The following is a 20088-nucleotide window of genomic DNA, read 5'->3' on the forward strand; positions in this document are numbered from 1 at the left end:
GCCGAAGCTAAAAAGTAAAGGCCCGGAAGGCCGACATATTCAGGATTGCACAAGGAGAGTCTGAGGTGCTACGAGAGTTCATTACTAGATTCCAGAAGAAGAGAATGTTGCTCCCAGCTATCCCGGATGAATGGGTCACTGAAGCATTCACCAAGGGTTTGAATCCGAGGAGTTTAGACGCTTCCCGGAATTGAAGGATAGCCTACTCGAGTTTCAAGCAATGACCTGGGCGGATGTCCATAACCGGTATGAATCAAAGATCGAAGATGATGAGTTTCGTTTTCCATCATCAACCAAAGGACGAGAAAAAAATAGAGAAAAATCAAAGGATGATTATGATGCGAACAGACGAACTTCGAGGGGCCGATTTTTTACCCTATGAACGGACCGAAGGCCGCAACAGAGGTTTTCGGACAATGGACAGGTTTGTCGTTGATAGGAGGACTGATCACGATCAGAACAATTAATCACTGCAGGATAAAGAAGCGTCGGGGTCGCGGGATCCTTCTTACCCCAAGTTATCGGAATACAACTTCAATATCAGTATAATGGAGTTGGTATCGGCGATGAAAAACATCAAAGAAGAACGATTCCCGAAACCGATGAGATCTGATCCCATCTAGAGGGATCCCAACTTGTGGTGTGAATACCACAGGACGAATGGCCACCGGACAGGGGATTGTCAACACCTCCGGGAAGAAGTGGCAACATTATTGAAGAATGGTCACCTCAGAGAATTCTTGAGTGACCGAGCTAAGAACAATTATTATCATAACCGGGACAACACGGAACCTTCGAAGGCAGGAGAAAATCTCCCGCGTCAAACAAATAACATGATCTTCGGAGGCAACGAGATTAATGGGGTCACCTTTTCAGCAGCAAAGAAGATGAAAGTATCAATAACGCATAGCAAAAGGCTTCGGGAAGACGATATCACTTTTACGGATGAGGACGCAGACAAATTGTTGCTACCACACAACAACACACTGGTAATTTCTTTAATGTGCTAGATTTTAATATTAAACGTGTTCTAGTGGATCCAGGAAGTTCGGCTTATATCATACAATGGAGAGTATTTGAGCAACCTAAACTCACCGGAAGCATTATTCCGGCTACCAAGCTCCTCGCCGGATTCAACCTCGCAAGTGTGACAACCTGGGGAGGAATTTTATTACTCACAAATGATGAAGGAGTAATGAAAACAACTCTTTTCGAAGTGGTAGATGGTGATATGGGATACAACATCATTCTGGGAAGGCCATGGTTGCACGAGATGAAAGTTGTACCATCAATGTATCATCAATTGCTGAAGTTTTCAATGCCCGAAAGAAATAAGCATAGCAATTACAGGGAGCGACACCTACTCCTGAACTAGATAAAGTTAGCCCGGGGGCAGAGGCGTCGGAATATTATCAGGTGCCGAGATATTTCCAAGTTCCACAAGAGACCGATGCAACGAAGTCCACAGTGGAGGAGCTGGAGCAAGTGGCATTGTTCGAAGAATTCCTAGAAATGAAATTCCACGTAGGGACATGACTGCACCCAGAACTCAGGTACGACTTTATTAAATTCCTTAAATCTAACACCGATAGCATGAGGATATGACAGGCATCCCGACAGAGGTAGCCGTACACAAGTTAAGCTTGGATCCCAACATACCTCCGGTAAGACAAAAGAAATGCCCAATTCTCGAGGCCATAAATAAATTCTTCAAAGAAGAGGTAACCCGCTTACTTAATATCGGTTCAAACCTAGAAATAAGATATCCAGACTGGTTAGCCAATGTAGTAGTATTTCCTAAGAAGAACAATAAGTTTCGCATGTGTGTAGATTATAAAGATCTTAACAAGACGTGCCCGAAAGACTTGTTCCCACTACCTAACATCGATCAAATGATTGATGCCACGGCCGGGCACGAGTTAATGAATTTCCTTGATGCTTATTCTTGGTACAACCAAATTAAGATGAACCCGGAGGATCAGGAAAAGACTTTGTTTATAACGAATATCGGTATATATTGTCACAATGTGATGCCATTCGGGTTGAAAAACGCTGGAGCCACTTATCAACGGCTCGTGAACAACATGTTTGAAAATAAAATAGGAAAAACTATGGAAGTTTATATAGACGATATGCTCATTAAGTCTTTAAATGCACGTGATCATCTTAAACATCTAAAAAAGACATCCTAAGGAAGCATAATATGAAACTTAATCTCGGGAAATACGCGTTCGGGTTCAACTCTAGTAAGTTTCTGGGATTTCTGGTATCACAAAGGGGAATTGAGGTAAACCCCGATAAGTTCAAGGCCATAGAACACATTCTGTACCAACTATCAAAAGTGAAGGAAGTCCAAAGGTTTACGGGGAGATTGGCAGCTTTAAGCAGGTTCATCTCCCGGTCATCAGAAAAGTGTCATCGTTTCTTTGTACTTATCAAAAAGAAAAATAATTTTGAATAGACCATGGAGTGCCAGCAGGATTTGAGGGATTTAAAGAAGTACTTGTCAAGCCCTCCATTGCTTTCAAAACCAAAAAAGGTGAAACGTTGTTGGTTTATCTTACGGTCTCGGAAGTCGTGGTAAGTGTGATTTTAGTCGGAGACAACGAAGGTACGCAATCTCCCATTTATTATGTTAGTAAAATTTTAAAGGAGCAAAAACTCGTTACCCACATTTGGAAAAACTAGCCTTAGCTCTCGTAGTCTCTGCTTGGAAGTTGAGGCCCTACTTCCAATGCCACCCGATAGCCGTGGAGTCTACTTTCCCTTTACAGAAAATCCTCAATAAACCCAAGCTCTCGGGTAGATTGGCCAAATGGGCCATCAAAATGAGTTAATTCGACATAGAATATAAACCAAGGACTGCAATTAAATCGCAAGTCTTGGATGACTTTGTGGCCGATTTCAATCTGGGATTATTGCCTCTGGCAACCAATGAGGTAGTAATAGTGTTGAAATCGATGTCAAGGGTTTGGACCTTATTTACGGACAGAGCTTCCAACGTAAAAGGGTTCGGGCTCGGTATAGTCTTAATCATGCCTTCGGGGAAATCCTAAGGCAAGCCATCAATACGGTCCATTTAACTAACAATGTAGCATAATATGAAGCTTTGATTGCAGGGCTCGAATTGGCCTGGGGACTTGACTCCGAGGTCATCGAAATCAAATGCGACTCACAGCTGGTGGTAAATCAGGTCTATAGGATCTTCGAGACCAAAGAGGAGTGCATACAACAATACGTGGTAAAGGTTCAGGCTATGTTGGCACAATTTCGGGAGTGGTCAATTACTCATATGCCAAGGGAAGATAACGCAGAAGCAGACGCATTGGCAAACATAGGATCATCAATGGAAATAAAGGGATCAGAGTCAAGGACGGTAGTACAACTGATGAACTCATTCATGGATATAGATGGTTACTATGAGGTAAATTATACTAATATGGTCTGGGACTAGAGGAATGAAATCATCGATTATCTAGAACACGGGAAGCTACCTGAAAACCCCAAAGTATCTCGGGAGCTGCGCGCCAAAGCAGCGCGATATAGCTTCAAGAGAGGCCAATTATATAGAAAATCTTTTCAAGGCTCGCTAGCCCGATGCTTAGGGGCATCCGAAGCTAACTATGTCATGAGATAGGTTCACGAAGGGATATGCGGCAACCACTTGGGCGCAGATTCTTTAGTGCTGAAGTTGGTAAGGGCAGGATATTATTGGCCCCGCATGGAATAAGACGCCAAGGACTTCGTACGAAAATGTGATAAGTGTCAACGATACACACCATTGTTGCATCAACCAACAAAACCCTTACATTCGGTTTTGTCCCCGTGGTCGTTCATGAAATGTGGGATGGAGATCGTCGGACACTGCCACCGGCTCCTGGAAAGGTAAGATTTCTTTTAATTTTGACTGACTATTATTCTAAGTGGGTGGAAGCATGTCCTTATTAGAAGATCGGAGAACGCGAAGTGGTGGATTTCTTGTGAAAAAATATAATTTGCAGGTTCGGAATACCAAAAGATATAGCATGCGACAATGTGCCACAGTTTATCGGCTCAAAAATTACAAAGTTCCTCCAAGATTTAAAAATAAAGAGGATCGCATCTTCACCATATCATCTGAGAGCAAACGGTCAAGCGAAGCCGACGAACAAAGTGATTATTCAAAACCTCAGGAAAAGGTTGGAAACGACTAAGGGTAACTGGCCCGAGGAATTACTCGGAGTTCTATGGGCATACCGAACTACGGCCAAGTCGAGCACAGGGGAAACCCCTTTTTCCCTCGTGTACGGTGCAGAAGCTTTAATCCCGGTGGAAGTAGGGGAACCCACCTTGATATTTCCAGGAAGATGAAGAATCGAACAACGAAGCAATGTTATTCAACTTGGAATTGCTCGATGAATGCAGGGATTTGGCGCATGTAAGAATGGTAGCTCAAAAGCAGAGAATGTAGTGGTATTATAATCGAAGACTCAACCTCTGTTATTTCAAAGTAGGAGACTTGGTCCTAAGAAAAGTAACTCAAAACATCCGGGAGCTCAATGCGGGGAAGCTAGGTCCAACGAGGGAAGGCCCCTACAGGATTTCAGCTATCACCAAAAAAGGGTCATACGAGTTGGAAAACAAAAATGGAGAAAAGTTGCCCAACAATTGGAACGTGGCACACATCAAAAGATATTATTGCTGATGAATATTATCCGATCAGAAAGTATGTGTTGCACTTTCCCTCTGTTCAATTTTTTTCCCAATTGGATTTTTCTGACAAGGTTTTTAACGAGGCAGCAACATAAAGCATACTACGAAGATAACAACAATAAGACCTTTAATATCAAGGCACACAAGCAAAGATCCACTCGGGGATGGTTAGATAATCTTTTGCTCTATAGCAAATTCCCACCGGGAAGTTAAGTTTGCTATTGAGCAAAGGTTACCTGATCATTCACGAGCACAAAATTAAGGATTATCTAGCAATGCATTAGTGTAATCTTCGAGGATATAAGACTTCCAGTGTTCCAATTTGCACTCCTCGCATTCGAACACTTGGGGAATGATATGAGGATTCGACAACAATGAGTGCCACGTCAAACCAGGAAACAAGAAACCGGAAATATAATTGCATCATCGGGACCGGGGACTGCGTGGCCAGGCCTGTAGAAATAAGTTATACAAGTTAGCCACAAGTAATGGCAATTTCTTTTCAGCATAGCAAATACTTATGTACTTTGTGAAAATAGAAGGAATAAAATGAAATCCTTTTGTTTTTATCTTGTTTCTTGTTTGAACGATGAATTAACTTTGTCATTTGAAAGTTAAACAAGTACTTCAAATGCTAGTGTTGTAATGAACATGAGACGTCCTCTTCAAGAGCAACGTAAACATAAGAGGGCTCTCTCTTATAAAAACTCTCACGTTAAAGGGTTCGTTCCGGAAGAATTTATGCCCGGAATCAAAATGCCTTCGGGGAAAAATACACCCGAAGACGAATACGAAAGGACGCAAAAAGTATATTTGCACAAATACTTATCAAAGCCATCATGAAAAAGGGTTGATGCCGAGAGCCAAAAATACTTTCGGGGAGAATACACCCAAGGCTTCACATAATAAGACGCAATAAAGTTTACGCAAAATTCTTAAGAAAAAGGAAGAAAATGCAAAGATTAAAGACTTGCATGAATATTCAAACGAAAGGAAGGCTCAAACAATAATTGAGCAAAAGATATTTTTATTTACAAAAACATGTCAAAATGGCATAGGTACAAGAATTGGAAAAAGAAAAGAAAAAGCTAAACTGCAGTATCTTCTGAATCAAGAGGAAGAGAAGTGTCAGTGCCCCCGAGAGAAGTAGACGGGCCCACCGATGGCTCAACATTTTCACCGGTTTGGCCTTCGGCATCATCATCCTCCGATTCTTATTCAGTTATCGAGAACTCGGAACCCGAACCAGAAGGACCAGGTGCATCAGACATCACTGGGAGTCTACTTTTGTCAGCTAACTCAAGTTCATGGGCCTTAGCAATTTCGGCATCAAAATCAATGACATCAGCTTTGGCCTCTTCCAAGGTTTTTTTCCTCATGTTGTACATAACATAAGTTTTCTCAACAAAGAGGGAAACCGCTCGGCGCTTAATTTCTTCTTTGAGTTAGGTTACCTCGGCGGAAAGGTTTTCCCGGGCAGATCTAGAAGATTTGAGTCTAACATCAAGGTCACAGACAGTTGAACTAAAAAGCCTATTATGCTCGATAGTTTTCCTGTACTTCTCTTCCAGTTGGGCGTGTTTTGCCCCCATAGCTGCAAGCTTTTCAATTTTGGAGTTCAAGGCTGCCTCTAAGTTGATCACTCTTTCAGGGGAGGCAGCATTGCGTTCGGTTGCACCAAGAACGACATTATGGACTTCAACCCGTTTGGCCCTGGCTTCGTTAAATCTAACCCTCAACGGGCCAATTTCTTAGCTAAGGGTTACCACTTCTTGCTCGATTTGCCGCAAACGAGCCTCCAATACAACAACCTTAGCAGCTTTGGCTTCCAGTTCAGAAAGGCGAGCGACATGTTGCTCGTGCTCTGCCAAAAACTGATCCCGTGCGGAGGTAATCTCTTCCTTTTCATGAATCAACCTCTGAAGGCCCTCGGAAGCAAGAAAGTTGGCCAACAAAGTAAGAAGGGTAAAATTCAGGATATGTTCATACCCAAAAATAGAAGAAGTAATAAAGGAAGAAAGTAATGTACCTCTGTAGCGTTGTGCATGGTGTTGTTCAACAAACACTCTCCCGAGAGTGCCTGAATCTTTTCCTAATCTTTCTCTGAAGCCAAAGGCTTCAGATAATTAGCAAGATCCACCGACCGGGATAGCAAGTTGCACCAATAGAGACCAAAATAGTAACATTCCTCCTCCTTAGTGGATTTTCAGAAGGGGCAGCATAATGTTTTCCAGAATTCCCATGAACTGGGGACTGTGGAAGAGGAACACCATCTTCATGGTCAGGTGCAGTCAGTGGAGATGATGTAATAATTGCTGGTGAAAGAGTGGATAAAGATGGAAGTGATGTAGCAATTGCTGGTGTTGGTAAAGATGAAGATGAAGCTGGTGGAGTTGAAGAGTGAGAAGTAGCTATATCAAATACAGTGTTGATTGTTGGATGCTCGCCAACCAAAGATGGAAGGGACCCGGTACTCAGCCCCGCAGTACCGGGCACAACAATTGAGGCCCGAAAATAGGAATTGACATTATCTACCAAATCAAACTCTCCCCAAAGTGTCGAGGCATCGTCCTCGGTTGGTGTAACTGTCTCAACAAGTCGAGCATCTTGTTGAGATGATGAGGATCGCCGTCTTCTATGTAGAGAATCTCACTCATCACTATCTTCTTCATCATCATCGATCGTCACGGTGTCTATGAACGGCCCGGAAGGAGGGCCAGTCACCATCGCTATCAGAGATGACTCGGGGGCATCGGTCCTCGCCCTCTTATTCTTTTCCCTGGCTGCGGATGAGAGTCTTATCTTTGGTTGTTTGTCTTCCATCCAGGGACTCCGTAAAGAAACATTTTCTCCCGAAGCAGGCACGGAGACACCTGTTTGAGTAAGTGCCTCTTGAAGCAGCCTCGCTGCATCAGCAGGATCAGCCAAAACATCCTCCTTGGGAACAACAACAGAGCATGCGGGTAGACCTAATTTTATAGACAAGTTAGAAGGGATCAATCCAGTTCTTCACATGAAAAATTGAAACAAGGTGAGTTTGAATTACCATGGTTCTTGGCCTTCCACCCGTATTTAGGGGCCAGTTCTTTCCACAAGCGAGTTTCGGGCGTCGTAACATCCAAAATCTTTTGTACCCACCGATCCAAACCTTCAACCACCGGTGGGATCCATCGGGTTGCTAAAATGGGCGAAGCATGGAGGATCAATACGACTATAGAAAAATATTTAGTAAAAGGAAATTCTAAACAAAGAGCTTACAAGTGCGGTTCCAAGAGGCCGGAAAGGATGGGGCCATTGCTAGAATGATGTCGTTAGTGGCAGTTGCAACAAACTGTTCCACCCACCCACGATTGTTGTCATCATCCATGCTAGACAGCATAGCATGGTGGCCACGCTTGCAGAGGTTTATCATTCCCCCGCGGAAGATTTTAGGAGAATAGAGATTCATCATATGATCTAAGGTTAGCTCATCTCCAGTCTCCTAGCATAAACGCCGAAGGCAAGCAACTGTCCTCCACATAGAAGGACTTATTTATGCCAAACACACTTGGTAGAGGAGGCAAAACTACGCAATCACAGAGTCAAGCTCTCCGCTCAAAGAGAACACACCCAAAGTAAATGGATACATGTAAAAATATGTAAAACCCTCCTTGGGTAGGGTGACTCCCTCCGATAGATAGGAGCAATAATATCCAAGTCATGGCAGTGACAGTATTCCTTCATAGCAGGAATGCTAGAAGGACATATGGAAGAAGGATACCTACTGTCGGCCTATGCACGAGAGTTAGAAGTAGGGAATTTCTCTTCGAAGTCTTTTGTGGTAATAAGACTTCTAGGGATGATGGATCCCACTGTTGGAGGAGCAGAGTCCTAGGCCTTATTCTTGTTCTTTGAAAAACCGGTACGCTTTGAGGAAGAAGCCATTGTATGGAAGAAGGAGAAGGAATTTTGTTTAAAAAGAATTAGAGAAATGATGAAGAGCAAGATGCAAGTTAGATAACGGAAGCTTGAAAAATTATGAAGTATAAGGGAGAAGGTTGATACGTATATGTAAAGGTTTCGGTGGCTAAATTCATGGCCATGATTACCTCGATAATCGGCAAAAGTTGTACTGAATCATGGGATGATGCGTGTTTGGGGCATTAAATGCGGAGAGACGTGCGTCTAATCAATCATCAAAAGCCTTCAGAGGGAATTATAGTAATTTTCTCCAAAAGAGTGTTTCTACCAACTTCTCGGTAACTCAAAGTTATGTCACCGAAAAGTAGGGAAACTATCTGTATAGGGTAAAAATATGCTATGACATGTGGCTGTCCAAAAAAGGGACACGTGGAACCCAAGACGGGAGGATGGCAGAAGATCGAAGGCAACTGTTACGTTTGTCACCAGAAAGAATAATGCTGATAAATATATGATAAATGCTCTTCGCCGGTAGCATTTAATAGAGAATATTCTATGACATTAAGAGCAATTACCCGTTACAGAAAATTTGGCATTTATGTTCACCGTTACATCTTCATCAATGTCCCTCATAATTGACATTAAAGAAGGGCACAATCCTAGGACCTTTTTCATATCTATAAATAGTGAGTTCAGTTGTCATTGTATACAAAACTCAATACAATCTTATCTTCTTACTTTTTTATTTCATTGGTGTTGCGCCCTGAAACCCTATTCCCGGAACTGTTGCTTCTGCTGTTTCGTCTATATCCTAAGGCTAAGTATTGCATAATTCTTCGATTATTTTATTAATTCAAGATCAAATTAATTTATTTGTCTAGAAATCAGTATTTTAAAAGGCGTGGGCGTAAGGCGGGGCGTTTTACATATGCCTCAGCGGGGCGTAAATTTTTAATATTTTATAAAATAATATAATGACAGTTAATATTTATAAACAGGTAAAATTGCATAAAAATTGAATAAAACTATATATATGTGTGCTCCATCCCCACAAAAAACTAATCAAAACAATCTATTATACGTTACTTACAAGCACAAGTAATTTGAGTCTAAAAGAATAAAATTTTCTATATGGAGGAACAAAAAGGATGATTAACCTGCAATTTGAACTTTGAATTTGCTGCTATGAAGAAAAATGTAGTTCTCTTTGTATTTGTAAAAAAATTAATATTCGTTGCTTCTGGGAGATATTAGCAGACTAGCGGACAAGATAAAAAATTGATAAAATCATGAATTAGGGCTTAAATCAATAAAAAAAGGTCTTTACTTTTAAATTTAATACTTTTGAGTTCCTTTTTAAACCTTTTGAGTAATTAACAAACTGACTTTTGAGAATTTGGGTATTATATGAAGGATTAATTCAACAAATTTTGTTTTAATTTTAAAAAGTCTTTGGGGCTTACTCCTTACTAAAAAAAACTCGCCCCGAACACCCGGGCGTACGCCTCTTGAGACTTTCGCCTCACACCATCGCCCCGGGGCGTTTTTGGTACGCCTCGCCCGGGGCTCGCCTCCAGAAACGCCTTTTAAAACATAGCTAGAAACCACGTATAAATTCAACTGTACCGTTTTTTGAGTAAACAACTATCATGTAAATTCATGAGATGGCTATTATATATGTTTTGAATTATTTTACAAATTCCTACATTTCTGAAGTGACCTCAAGGCTTACTGTGGTCCGATCAATATCCTGATCGAACTGCAGAATGGAGATAATACTTAATTTATTCAAATGGTATTGGTTCCTACTTGAAAAGCTGCCTTCTTTATTCAAGTTTCCTGTGCAACTCTGTAGTTTACATCTCCTTAATTGGCAGCCATGAAAAAAGTCCCTCCAATGAAACCTCATTTTTTCAAACCAATTCTGCCTGGTTTCAAGAATGACCTTGTAAGTTATTATACTTTTAATTGTTTCATCTTTCTATATATTATCTGCTATATATGTGGTATAAAGGTGAAGGAGGGAATGTGAGAGACTTTGTAATAGTATATATTGTCACTTCCTAAAAAAAATATAAGTAACAATCATTTTGGGACAAGTATGCTACTTAAAACTTAACAATTTGTTGTATTGCAGAAAATACCTATAAGTTTCTTGAAGTATCTGAAGCAACACGAACATATTGAACATGCAATACTGAGAAGAAATGGTAAGAAGTGGATGGTGAAGGTGAATATGGCTCTCGATTCGAAGATGGTTGGACAGAATTTGCAGAAGAGCATGATTTGCAATTGGGAGATATGTTGGTGTTTAGACATGAAGGTAATATGGAGTTTGATGTTTCCATATTTGCATATTTTTCTTAAGTGACTTTGGGTGTAATTAACAAATGCAACAGAAAAACCAAAGGCTGACATCAAGGCATCAGGCAAGGCTTTCCCCAATGTAGAAGCTGCTAATAAGGAGATCCATATCAGTCACTCTCATCTCATTTGTACTATCAGACCTTATTGCCTTTCAAAGCATTTTCTGGTAAGTTCACAATTCCTGTATGTATAAGCTTATGAGAACAATTATATCTTTGACAATTTGGAAGTGTAAAACATACATGCATGCATGCATGCATACATACATACATACATATATATTGACTGTTTATTTGCAATTGGTTATAAACTATTTCAGCGCATTCCGAGACAATTTGCACTAGATAACAGACTCAACAACAGGAAATGTACGATAATTATGAGGGACAAGCGAAGGTTATGGACACTTAGCAGGTATAAAAGTTGTAGAAAAACCTACATTGGACGCGGATGGCATGAATTCTGCACTGACAAGTGCTTAAAGGAAGGAGATCGTGTAATGTTTGAGATAATTTCCAATGGAGAGACACCTATATTTAAATTTCATGGCAAGTTTCTCATCTTAAATTTCATTCTGCTTTCTACCGTTTAATTAAGACAAAATACATAGTTTACCCATCGACCTTGCAGCGAAATCCCTTGTATACACCTCTCGCTCACGGAAAATTTTTTACACACTCAACCTTTCAGAAGTGTGTCTAAGACACACCACTTTTGTGCTTGACAAAATTTTCAAATAACGTGAAAGTCATGCCCTAATAGGGTCGTGACACGTGTAATTGACCTTAAAAATAAAAAATATATATATATTAGAAATTACAATTAAAATCCATCTTCATCTTCCCATTTTCTATCTTAAGCACCATTGTTGCTGCCACCATAGTTGTTTGTGAGAAAGTTTCCAACAACACCAAAATTCAACCACACTATCTAAACAACTAGCCAAAAATAATCGAGCAACAAATTGAGTTCAACAACCCAATAATCAACAAGACCCAATTGAATTTACAAGCTTTTTTTGATACCTCAACAATGGTGGATTCTAGACGTTTTTACCAAACCTTCAATACTACTGTTAAAACTTTTAAATCTATCGCAAATAAATAATTTTCACAATATTTAGACAATAAACCAACAAAAATCGCTCAATTTTAGATCTAAAATTTTATGTTCTTTCAAAAATTCTATTTGAGCAAGAAGATGGGAGGAGGGTGGTCTGAGGAAGAAGACCAGAGGGAGGGGTTCCTGTGGGGAAGGGACACAAAAATGGGATTTTTGACGAGCTTCACGTATGTTTTTGCGTGTGTAAACACGCAAGTGCTATCTGGTCAAAAGTAGTGTGTCTTAGACACACTTTTGAAAGGTTGAGTATGTAAAAAAAATTTCGTGAAGGAGGTCTGTAACAGAAATTTCGCTATAAGGTTGATGGGTAAACTATGTATTCTACCTTTAATTAATTACAGACAGAGGGAGGGGAGGGGTTCCTGTGGGGAAGGGACATAAAAATGGGATTTTTTACGGGTTTCACGTATAATTTTGTGTGTGTAAACACGCAAGTACTATCTGGTCAAAAGTAGCGTGTCTTAAACACACTTTTAAAAGGTTGAGTATGTAAAAGGCCTTCCGCAAAGGAGGTGTGTAATAGAAATTTCGCTACAAAGTTGATGGGTAAACTATATATTCTACCTTTAATTAATTACATGATACAACACTAGTTTAATATCCAGATTAATTAACTACATGTTAGATGAAATGAATTCATAGTTTGGTTCTAATATGATATATATATAGAGAGAGAAATTTTTGGTTTAATTTTTGGTTCTAACTACATGTGTGTGTGTTGGAAGATCTCTTAATCCAAAATAAAAAAGACGTATGATATTTTCAAATATCTAGAAAAGGGCATTCCTTGACAGGGCTAAGCTAATACCGGAAGCTAATAATGGTGGAAAGTTATTATCCAAAGGTGGAAGTTCAACCCATAGTTGCACTTAATTACTCTGTCAGTTTCAATTTATACGATAAAGTTTGACTTGACATAAAATTTAAGGAAAAAAAAAGATTTTTGAAATATTTGGTCCTATAAGCTTAAGAAGCAAAAATTTTATGGGTCCGTGACACTTGTGTTATTATAAAAGCTTGTCATTTATGATAAAGTGAGTAAAATAAAAAGTTAAAACTTTAAAGTTAAACTATTTCCAAATATATAAATGGATCATTAGACTAATAAGAAAAATGTGTCATTTAAATTGAAACGGGTGGACTAGTATATATCCTCACCTCCTATTTCATACTTATTGTCATCAGAATGAATCTTTTCTGCTTCAACTTAGTGTTCTATTTTTGGTTTGAATCCATCTTCAGTTTCAGTTATGACGTTTTTTGTTTCTATTAAAAAAACTAGATTTGAGAGGAAGTCCACCCCTCCATCCTGAAGTAAAGAAGAAGAACATGAATTTGGATGCTAAAAGAATCTCAGATGAAGGTCTGGATATTACAAGCAAACACTTCTACTTGTCTGATATATATACCCTTGGCTTCCTTTCCATTTCTGATTGTAATGTTTCTTCTTGGTTACTTGAAAGGAATAAGAGACCTTAGGATTAAGACAACGGACGCGACTGCTCCAAAAGTACAAGTACCTGCTTTAACATCTACTGATGCTAACCCTCATTTTGTATCTACTGTTAAACATTATGCCATCAAATATCATGCTTTGGTAAGTGATTTGACCAAGTTTAAATAAAAAGCTTAGCTAATTGTAGTAGTTTTTTTTTGTGTGTGTGATAACAACGCGGCATTGATCTCTATATTGGGATAAAATTTGAGCAGTATTTTCCGTTGGATTTTGCAAAATCAACTGGCCTGATGAATAGACACTGTGAGATAACTCTTGTCGATGAAAAACGGAGATCATGGTCAGTGTGGCTAGGGCCAATGGGACATCACTTTGGAATTAAAAGGGGATGGCGAGAGTTCGTACAAGAAAATGGTGTCCAAATAGGAGATACTTATAAGTTTGAACTCATCAACAATGGCAGAATACCTATAGCGCATTTCCATTGTGAGTATATATGTTGTTGTTTTTCCTCTGTCCCTTTTGTTATCAGAATATGGGAGTTTGTTGTGGAACCAAAGAAACAATTGTTACTGAGATTTTAAAATGTTATGTTAACTTTTGAAGATACACAAAATCTTAAAGGTTCAAATAGTGTCGATTGTTGATATTTTAAAGATACACAAAATATTTTGATATTTTATTATGTGGCAAATTTCCTAACATTTGCTTTATGATGAAATTTTTTCATATAAAAGATCTACCAGCTTAGACTTCCATGATCCTAGCTATAATGGTTTTATACAATCAACTCCTTGAAATTTCGAATAATAACTGAGGCCATGTTTTGTTTTTATAAATTGTAGGTATTTTCTGGGAAGGATGCCAAGAATCACCCTCAGAAGACATTGACAAGATGCTGAAGCAGTTGGTGATGGGCAAGGAAACAAGCACTGAAGCAAGTGAATATAATCTTTTTGGATTTTGTACATGCTGCTAAATTTTTAAAAAACTACTTTCTGTATGATGTGTTCTACTTTTGTTTTGAAAATACCCTTTCATACACGACTAGGAATTAATTAGATTAAGGTAGCCTTTTGGATTCTTGCCCATTGTAATCAAACCAGAATTTTAAGGAACATAAATTGAGTTCCCGTGGTCTTCCCGGCCTTTGGTCTAGTGGTAAGAAATGCAACATGTAAATTTGTAAGAAATCAAACATGTAGCAGATTCAAATCATCTTGTAGACAAGAGTCTTATGTTTAACTATTTAAAATTATTTAATAAGTTATATTTCTTTTGTTTGTAATAGAAAGTCACTTAGCTTAGCTATTTATATAATACTTAAAAGATCACTCAACTAAATTTCTCAAATTTTTGATGTCCATATATCTATTTTACTTTCTAAATTGAAGTAACATTTATCTCTTTTTAATACTTTATAATTTTATGAGTCTTCTCTCTTTTTACTCTATATTATGGATTTACCAATAGAATAGTTAAATCTTACTTATAAAGTAAAAAAAGAAAAAAAATCAGGCATATATAAAGTTGGAACAAAATAATTAAAAAAATTATTAAGTATTTATAAAATATATTATAAAATATACCTCTATTTTAAATAATTATTTTTTATATTACATACATAAAATATATCCTTTAAAAGCTTTTATTTTCTTTCACTTTCAATTGTATAAATAAATTTTTGACTTTAAATAATTGTTTTACTTGTAAAATTTATTTATTCTATAGATAAGTCCATTATAATATATATATATATACACACACCAAATAGAACCAACTGGATTGGGGTTTTTATATATATCCCAGACAGTAACATACGAAATATAAAAATCATAGTCTAAAATATATGGCTTTTCAATGCTTTGAGTGGTTGAATATAGGCTAATAAAGATAAGGGGTTAGAGTTATTTGGGAGATAGTATCATATACCGAGGATTCTGGGGATCACTACTAGTATTGGAATTTGGAAGGGGTATTAATTAGGAGGATTAGATTGATGTGTAGTTAATATAGGCTCTAGTGATGGTAATGAATCTAATGATTGATTTTGCATGGAAGGGGAGACGCCAGCAAGGCTGTTTTCCCTTCTCAAGAAAAACTTTACCAGAAGTAGAAAGCTTACATTTTTCCAAATTAACCAGTCTGTTGCACATGCAGTAATCAGTATGAATAATTAATCACAGTATTATTATTCAAAAAATAATTAATCACAGTATAAAATTCTGCATGATATAATAAAGTGTTTGGATGGCGATACTAAATAATATCCACAATAAATTATGTGAGAATTTATGTATTACTTTGTGCGGGATACAATATGAAAAAGAATATATATATTAGTAATACAAGAATTAAACTATTTAAAGATAAAAATATTTATTAGTAATTACCATATAAATAATGTCTAAACTGATAATATCTACCTAAACAATTTCTACATTACTAATTCTTACATAACTTGTGAAACAATCGACCTCTGATGTTGGTATTAGTTATTGCTTCATGTGGCGAGTTGCTCATATTTTAATTCCTGTTTTTGAAACTTAATTACAATGAAAAATTTTCATATCCCAAGTCTATAAGAAGCAATTCTTCTTTGGGTTTCTTCAGTTCTATTATATTTGTCTTGAGATATTGTTGGCTAACTTGTTTCGAAACATTTTTCGAATTGGCTCTTACAATTAAGTAGGCGTTTGAACATACAAAATGTAATTAAGTTAAAAATTGATATTTGAAATTTGTTTGTATATGCATTTCACTTTTTAAAAATATGTTGCAGGTTTGTGAGTGGAAAAAAAAAATTCCGAAAAACTTGAAAAAGTGGTTTGGTTTTCGAAGAACTCATTTTCGAACAATCTCCAAAAACTTACAAATTTTTATGGACAAACACTTTTTTGAAAAAACAAATCCATAAAAAAAAATATATATATATATATATATATATATATCATGGACAAATAATTAAATTTACCACAACTTATGATACCTTATGCGAAAAACCTACCTTAATACCGGCTAGTAACAAAAGTGTGTGTATATTCAATTATATACATTTTGAAGTATTTTACATTTCCTACTTTTCTGAAATGACCTTTAGGCTTCCTGTGGTCAGATCAAATAGCCTGATTGAACATTGAAGTGCACCATTAATTCTTTGAAAACCCACCTGCATATTCTTTCGTTTCTATCTTAGCAAAAACAAAAAGAACACCTTTTCTTCTCTAGTAACTACATCTCCTTAATTGGCAGCCATGAAAAAAATCCCTCCAAAGAAACCTCATTTTTTCAAACCAATTCTGCCTGGTTTCAAGAATGGACTAGTGAGTTATTATACTTTTAATTTTTTCACCTTTCTATGTATTATTATCTGCTATATGTATGTTATAAAGGTGAAGGAGGGGGAATGTGAGAGACCTTGTAATAGTATATTGTCACGTCCGAAAAAAAGATATGAATCATACTTTGTGACATGGCTATTTTAATTACACATATTTTTTTACTGCAGAAAATTCCTGTAGGTTTCTTGAAGTATCTGAAGGAATATAAGAATGAACATGCAATACTAAGAAGGGGTAGTAAGCAATGGGCGGTGAAGGTGAACGGCCGTCGATTCGAAGCGGGTTGGGTTGAATTTGCACAAAAACATGGTTTGCAGTTAGGAGATATGTTGATCTTCAGACATGAAGGAAAAATGGAGTTTGAGGTTGTCATATTTGATTCAAGTGGGAGTGTCAGAGAATATTTGCAAGAAGAAGTCCATACTGTTGAAGAGACTTCTAAGAATTTTGAATTTGAAGGTGAAGTCTTTAAGGCCTGCTTGTTATGGAAATTAAACTATAACTAAAATACATGTTTTCATTAATTAGTCCGATAAATAACAATAGCAACAGGAGTATATATTAAGGTGAGGGATCGGGGAATTATTAAAGCTTTTTGTCCCATCTTTTCACTTTAATCACTTGACTTACTATATAGTATTTATATAATATAGAATTTTATGCTCTATGCCGATAGTACCCGGTTCAGATGAACCCGGCGCGAGTACTCTATACATCCGCCCCTCAACACATAAATGATCATCTGGGAAAATATGAGCTTTGGCCCTCTGTTGATGTTAAAGAAAAACCAAGAAATCTGTCTTCTTTGAGTGTACAACAACAACAACTCAATATAATCTTACTAGTGAGGTTTGGGGAGGGTAGTGTGTACGCAGACCTTACTCCTACCCTGAGGTAGAGAGGCTGTTTCCGATAGACCTTCGATCGGCTTCCTCCCTACAAGAACTCCTCACCTTGCTCTTGGGTGACTGAACTCACAACCTTCTTAGAGTGTAATTTTCCGTATTTATTTTCTTGACAATGTAACAGAAAAGCCAAGCCCCAGCATCAAGTCGTCAAACATGGCTTCTTCCCATACAGAAGCAGCTACTCATGCCAAGCTGCCTTTTGGTCAATCTCATTTTGTATGCACTATTAGATCCTATTGCCTTTCGAAAGGTTTCTTGGTAAGTCTTAAAACTCATTTCACGCAAACTCTCTACCACTGGGCTAAAAGAAGTATATGTGCGGCGGATTCAAGATTTTAAGTTTATGGGTTCTACAAAAATCTCAAGTTAATATACAATAATAACTGGATTGACGGACTAGGTTCCAAGCTAAAAATTCTTATACATTTAATAAATTTTTCAATACAAACAGAAAAAAAGTTAATGGGTTCACGAGAACCCGTAACTATTGTACTGAATCCGCCCCGTGTGCACCATTTTTTTTATTTTTTTCTCTTTAGTTTGTTTGGTTATATATTCGAAGAAAACATGAAGAAACTATTTAATGATGTATGCAAATGGCTATACACCATGTCAGTGCCTTCCTCAGCAATTTGCAAAACCAAATGGTCTCACGAACAAGAAATGCGATTTGATTATAAGAGATGGAAGACAAAGGTCGTGGAATTTAAAGTTAAGTTTTAGTCGTAGACCTCGAGTCTATATAATTGGAGATGGATTGCGTAAATTCATTGTTGATAATTGCTTAGAGGAGGGAGATCGTATAATGCTTGAGGTTGTTACTAATGGAGAAACACCAATATGGAGATTTCAAGTTGTTACTAATGGAGGGACTCCAATAAGGAAGTTTCAAGGCAAGTTTCTCATCTTATAACCAGACTCTTATTTGTTTGATGATTTTTTCTATTATTATCATATGTACTATACCATATTCTGTATGTGTAGAATTTTTTTCTTCTTTTTGGTTGTCTAAAGTGTGTGAAACAAGGAATTTACACATTATGTTTCCTCTCTATGTATAAATACAACAACAACAACCCAGTATAATCCCACTAGTGGGGTCTGGGGAGGATAGTTTGTACGCAAACCTCACCCCTACCCTAGTGTAGAGAGGCTATTTCCGATAGACCCTCGGCTCCCTCCCTCCAAGAACTCTCCACCTTGCTCTTGGGGTGATTCGAACTCACAACCTCTCTATGTATAAATAGTGTAGTTAAAATGTAATGTAAAGGGTACTTTTTAGTTACTTCTTGATACAACTAGAGTGCTTCATCTTAACTGACTTTAAATCAAACTCTAATTAAAGTGCAGTTTCAAAGACCAGTCCCGGTCCTCAACTTTCTTCTTACACCTCTACTGCGAAGGCTTTTTTTAAAAAAAATTATTATTAATCTGTGGAATTAACTTAAAATCTAGTCAAGTTCAAATTCAAACTGTTGAACTTTATTTCATGTCATATTCTGTTCTAATTAAATCATTTCCTTCCAACATGATTTGGGACAACAGACATTAGGAAAAAGCCATCAAACATGAGTCCTCTCAATGCACACGTATCTACTACAAATTATGGTGATGATAATGATCGTCCTTATTTTATTTCAACCATTAAACCTTATTGCACCAAGAAGTCAGTTTTGGTAAGTGCTTTGAACTTATTTTAGTTTTTGTTTTTAATTTCTTTGCCTTTTTTGTTTTTGTGGTGACAACTGATCAAAGCTTGTTCTACATAATGGTAGTATTTTCCACTGGATTTTGCAAAGTCAAATGGATTGATGAATAGAAAGTGTGAGATGATTTTGAAAGATGAAGAACAAAGATGTTGGACAGTGTGGCTAGGGAGAGAAGCACATCATTTTGGAGTTGTAAGTGGATGGTCAAAATTCAGAACAGCAAATGGTCTCCAAGTAGGAGATGCTTACAAGATTGAACTCATCAAGAATGGAGAAATACCTATAGCTCACTTCCATTGCAAGTGTTCTTCACTTTTAATATATTTTTATCGAGTTTAAGTTCTATGCTCTAGCAGTGCAAAAAGATGTTTACATAATCATGTCATTTATAAGGTAACTTCAAATAAGCCCCTTTCCGTTTTACGGTTTCTATGTATCATTTCTCATAATTGTGTTATTATTATTGCAAATGGTTAATTTAAAAGGTATTTACGTGTTTGTTATACTTTGAAATTATATTATATTACATTACTAAGGATGTCATATTGAACACATTACACAATGGGCTCCCTAGCCAGATGTTGTAACAACTT

The 20088-nt window shown here is 37.4% G+C and overlaps 1 protein-coding gene and 1 pseudogene across 1 annotated transcript; both read left to right on the forward strand.

Moving 5' to 3' along the window:
* The first annotated feature begins 10471 nt into the window (after positions 1-10471).
* LOC107791815 (putative B3 domain-containing protein REM15) lies at positions 10472-14679 on the forward strand (annotated as a pseudogene).
* A 912-nt stretch (positions 14680-15591) lies between these two features.
* Positions 15592-19871, forward strand: LOC142169549 (B3 domain-containing protein REM10-like). Its single transcript, XM_075231419.1, has 7 exons — positions 15592-15703; positions 16790-16860; positions 17046-17337; positions 17908-18044; positions 18403-18679; positions 19332-19462; positions 19562-19871. The coding sequence occupies exons 1-7, from the start codon at positions 15592-15594 to the stop codon at positions 19832-19834; spliced, it is 1293 nt and encodes a 430-aa protein (XP_075087520.1). The 3' UTR covers positions 19835-19871.
* The last annotated feature ends 217 nt before the right edge of the window (positions 19872-20088 follow it).

This window comes from Nicotiana tabacum, chromosome 15 (genome assembly GCF_000715075.1).
Source record: "Nicotiana tabacum cultivar K326 chromosome 15, ASM71507v2, whole genome shotgun sequence".
Lineage (NCBI taxonomy): Eukaryota > Viridiplantae > Streptophyta > Magnoliopsida > Solanales > Solanaceae > Nicotiana > Nicotiana tabacum.

Coding starts and splice junctions, on each gene's coding strand:
- LOC142169549 (XM_075231419.1), top strand. CDS start 15,592: ATGGAAGGGGAGACGCCAGCAAGGCTGTTTTCCCTTCTCAAGAAAAAC. Junction 18,680..19,331: donor TCCAATAAGGAAGTTTCAAG/GCAAGTTTCTCA, acceptor TTGGGACAACAG/ACATTAGGAAAAAGCCATCA. Junction 19,463..19,561: donor GCACCAAGAAGTCAGTTTTG/GTAAGTGCTTTG, acceptor ACATAATGGTAG/TATTTTCCACTGGATTTTGC.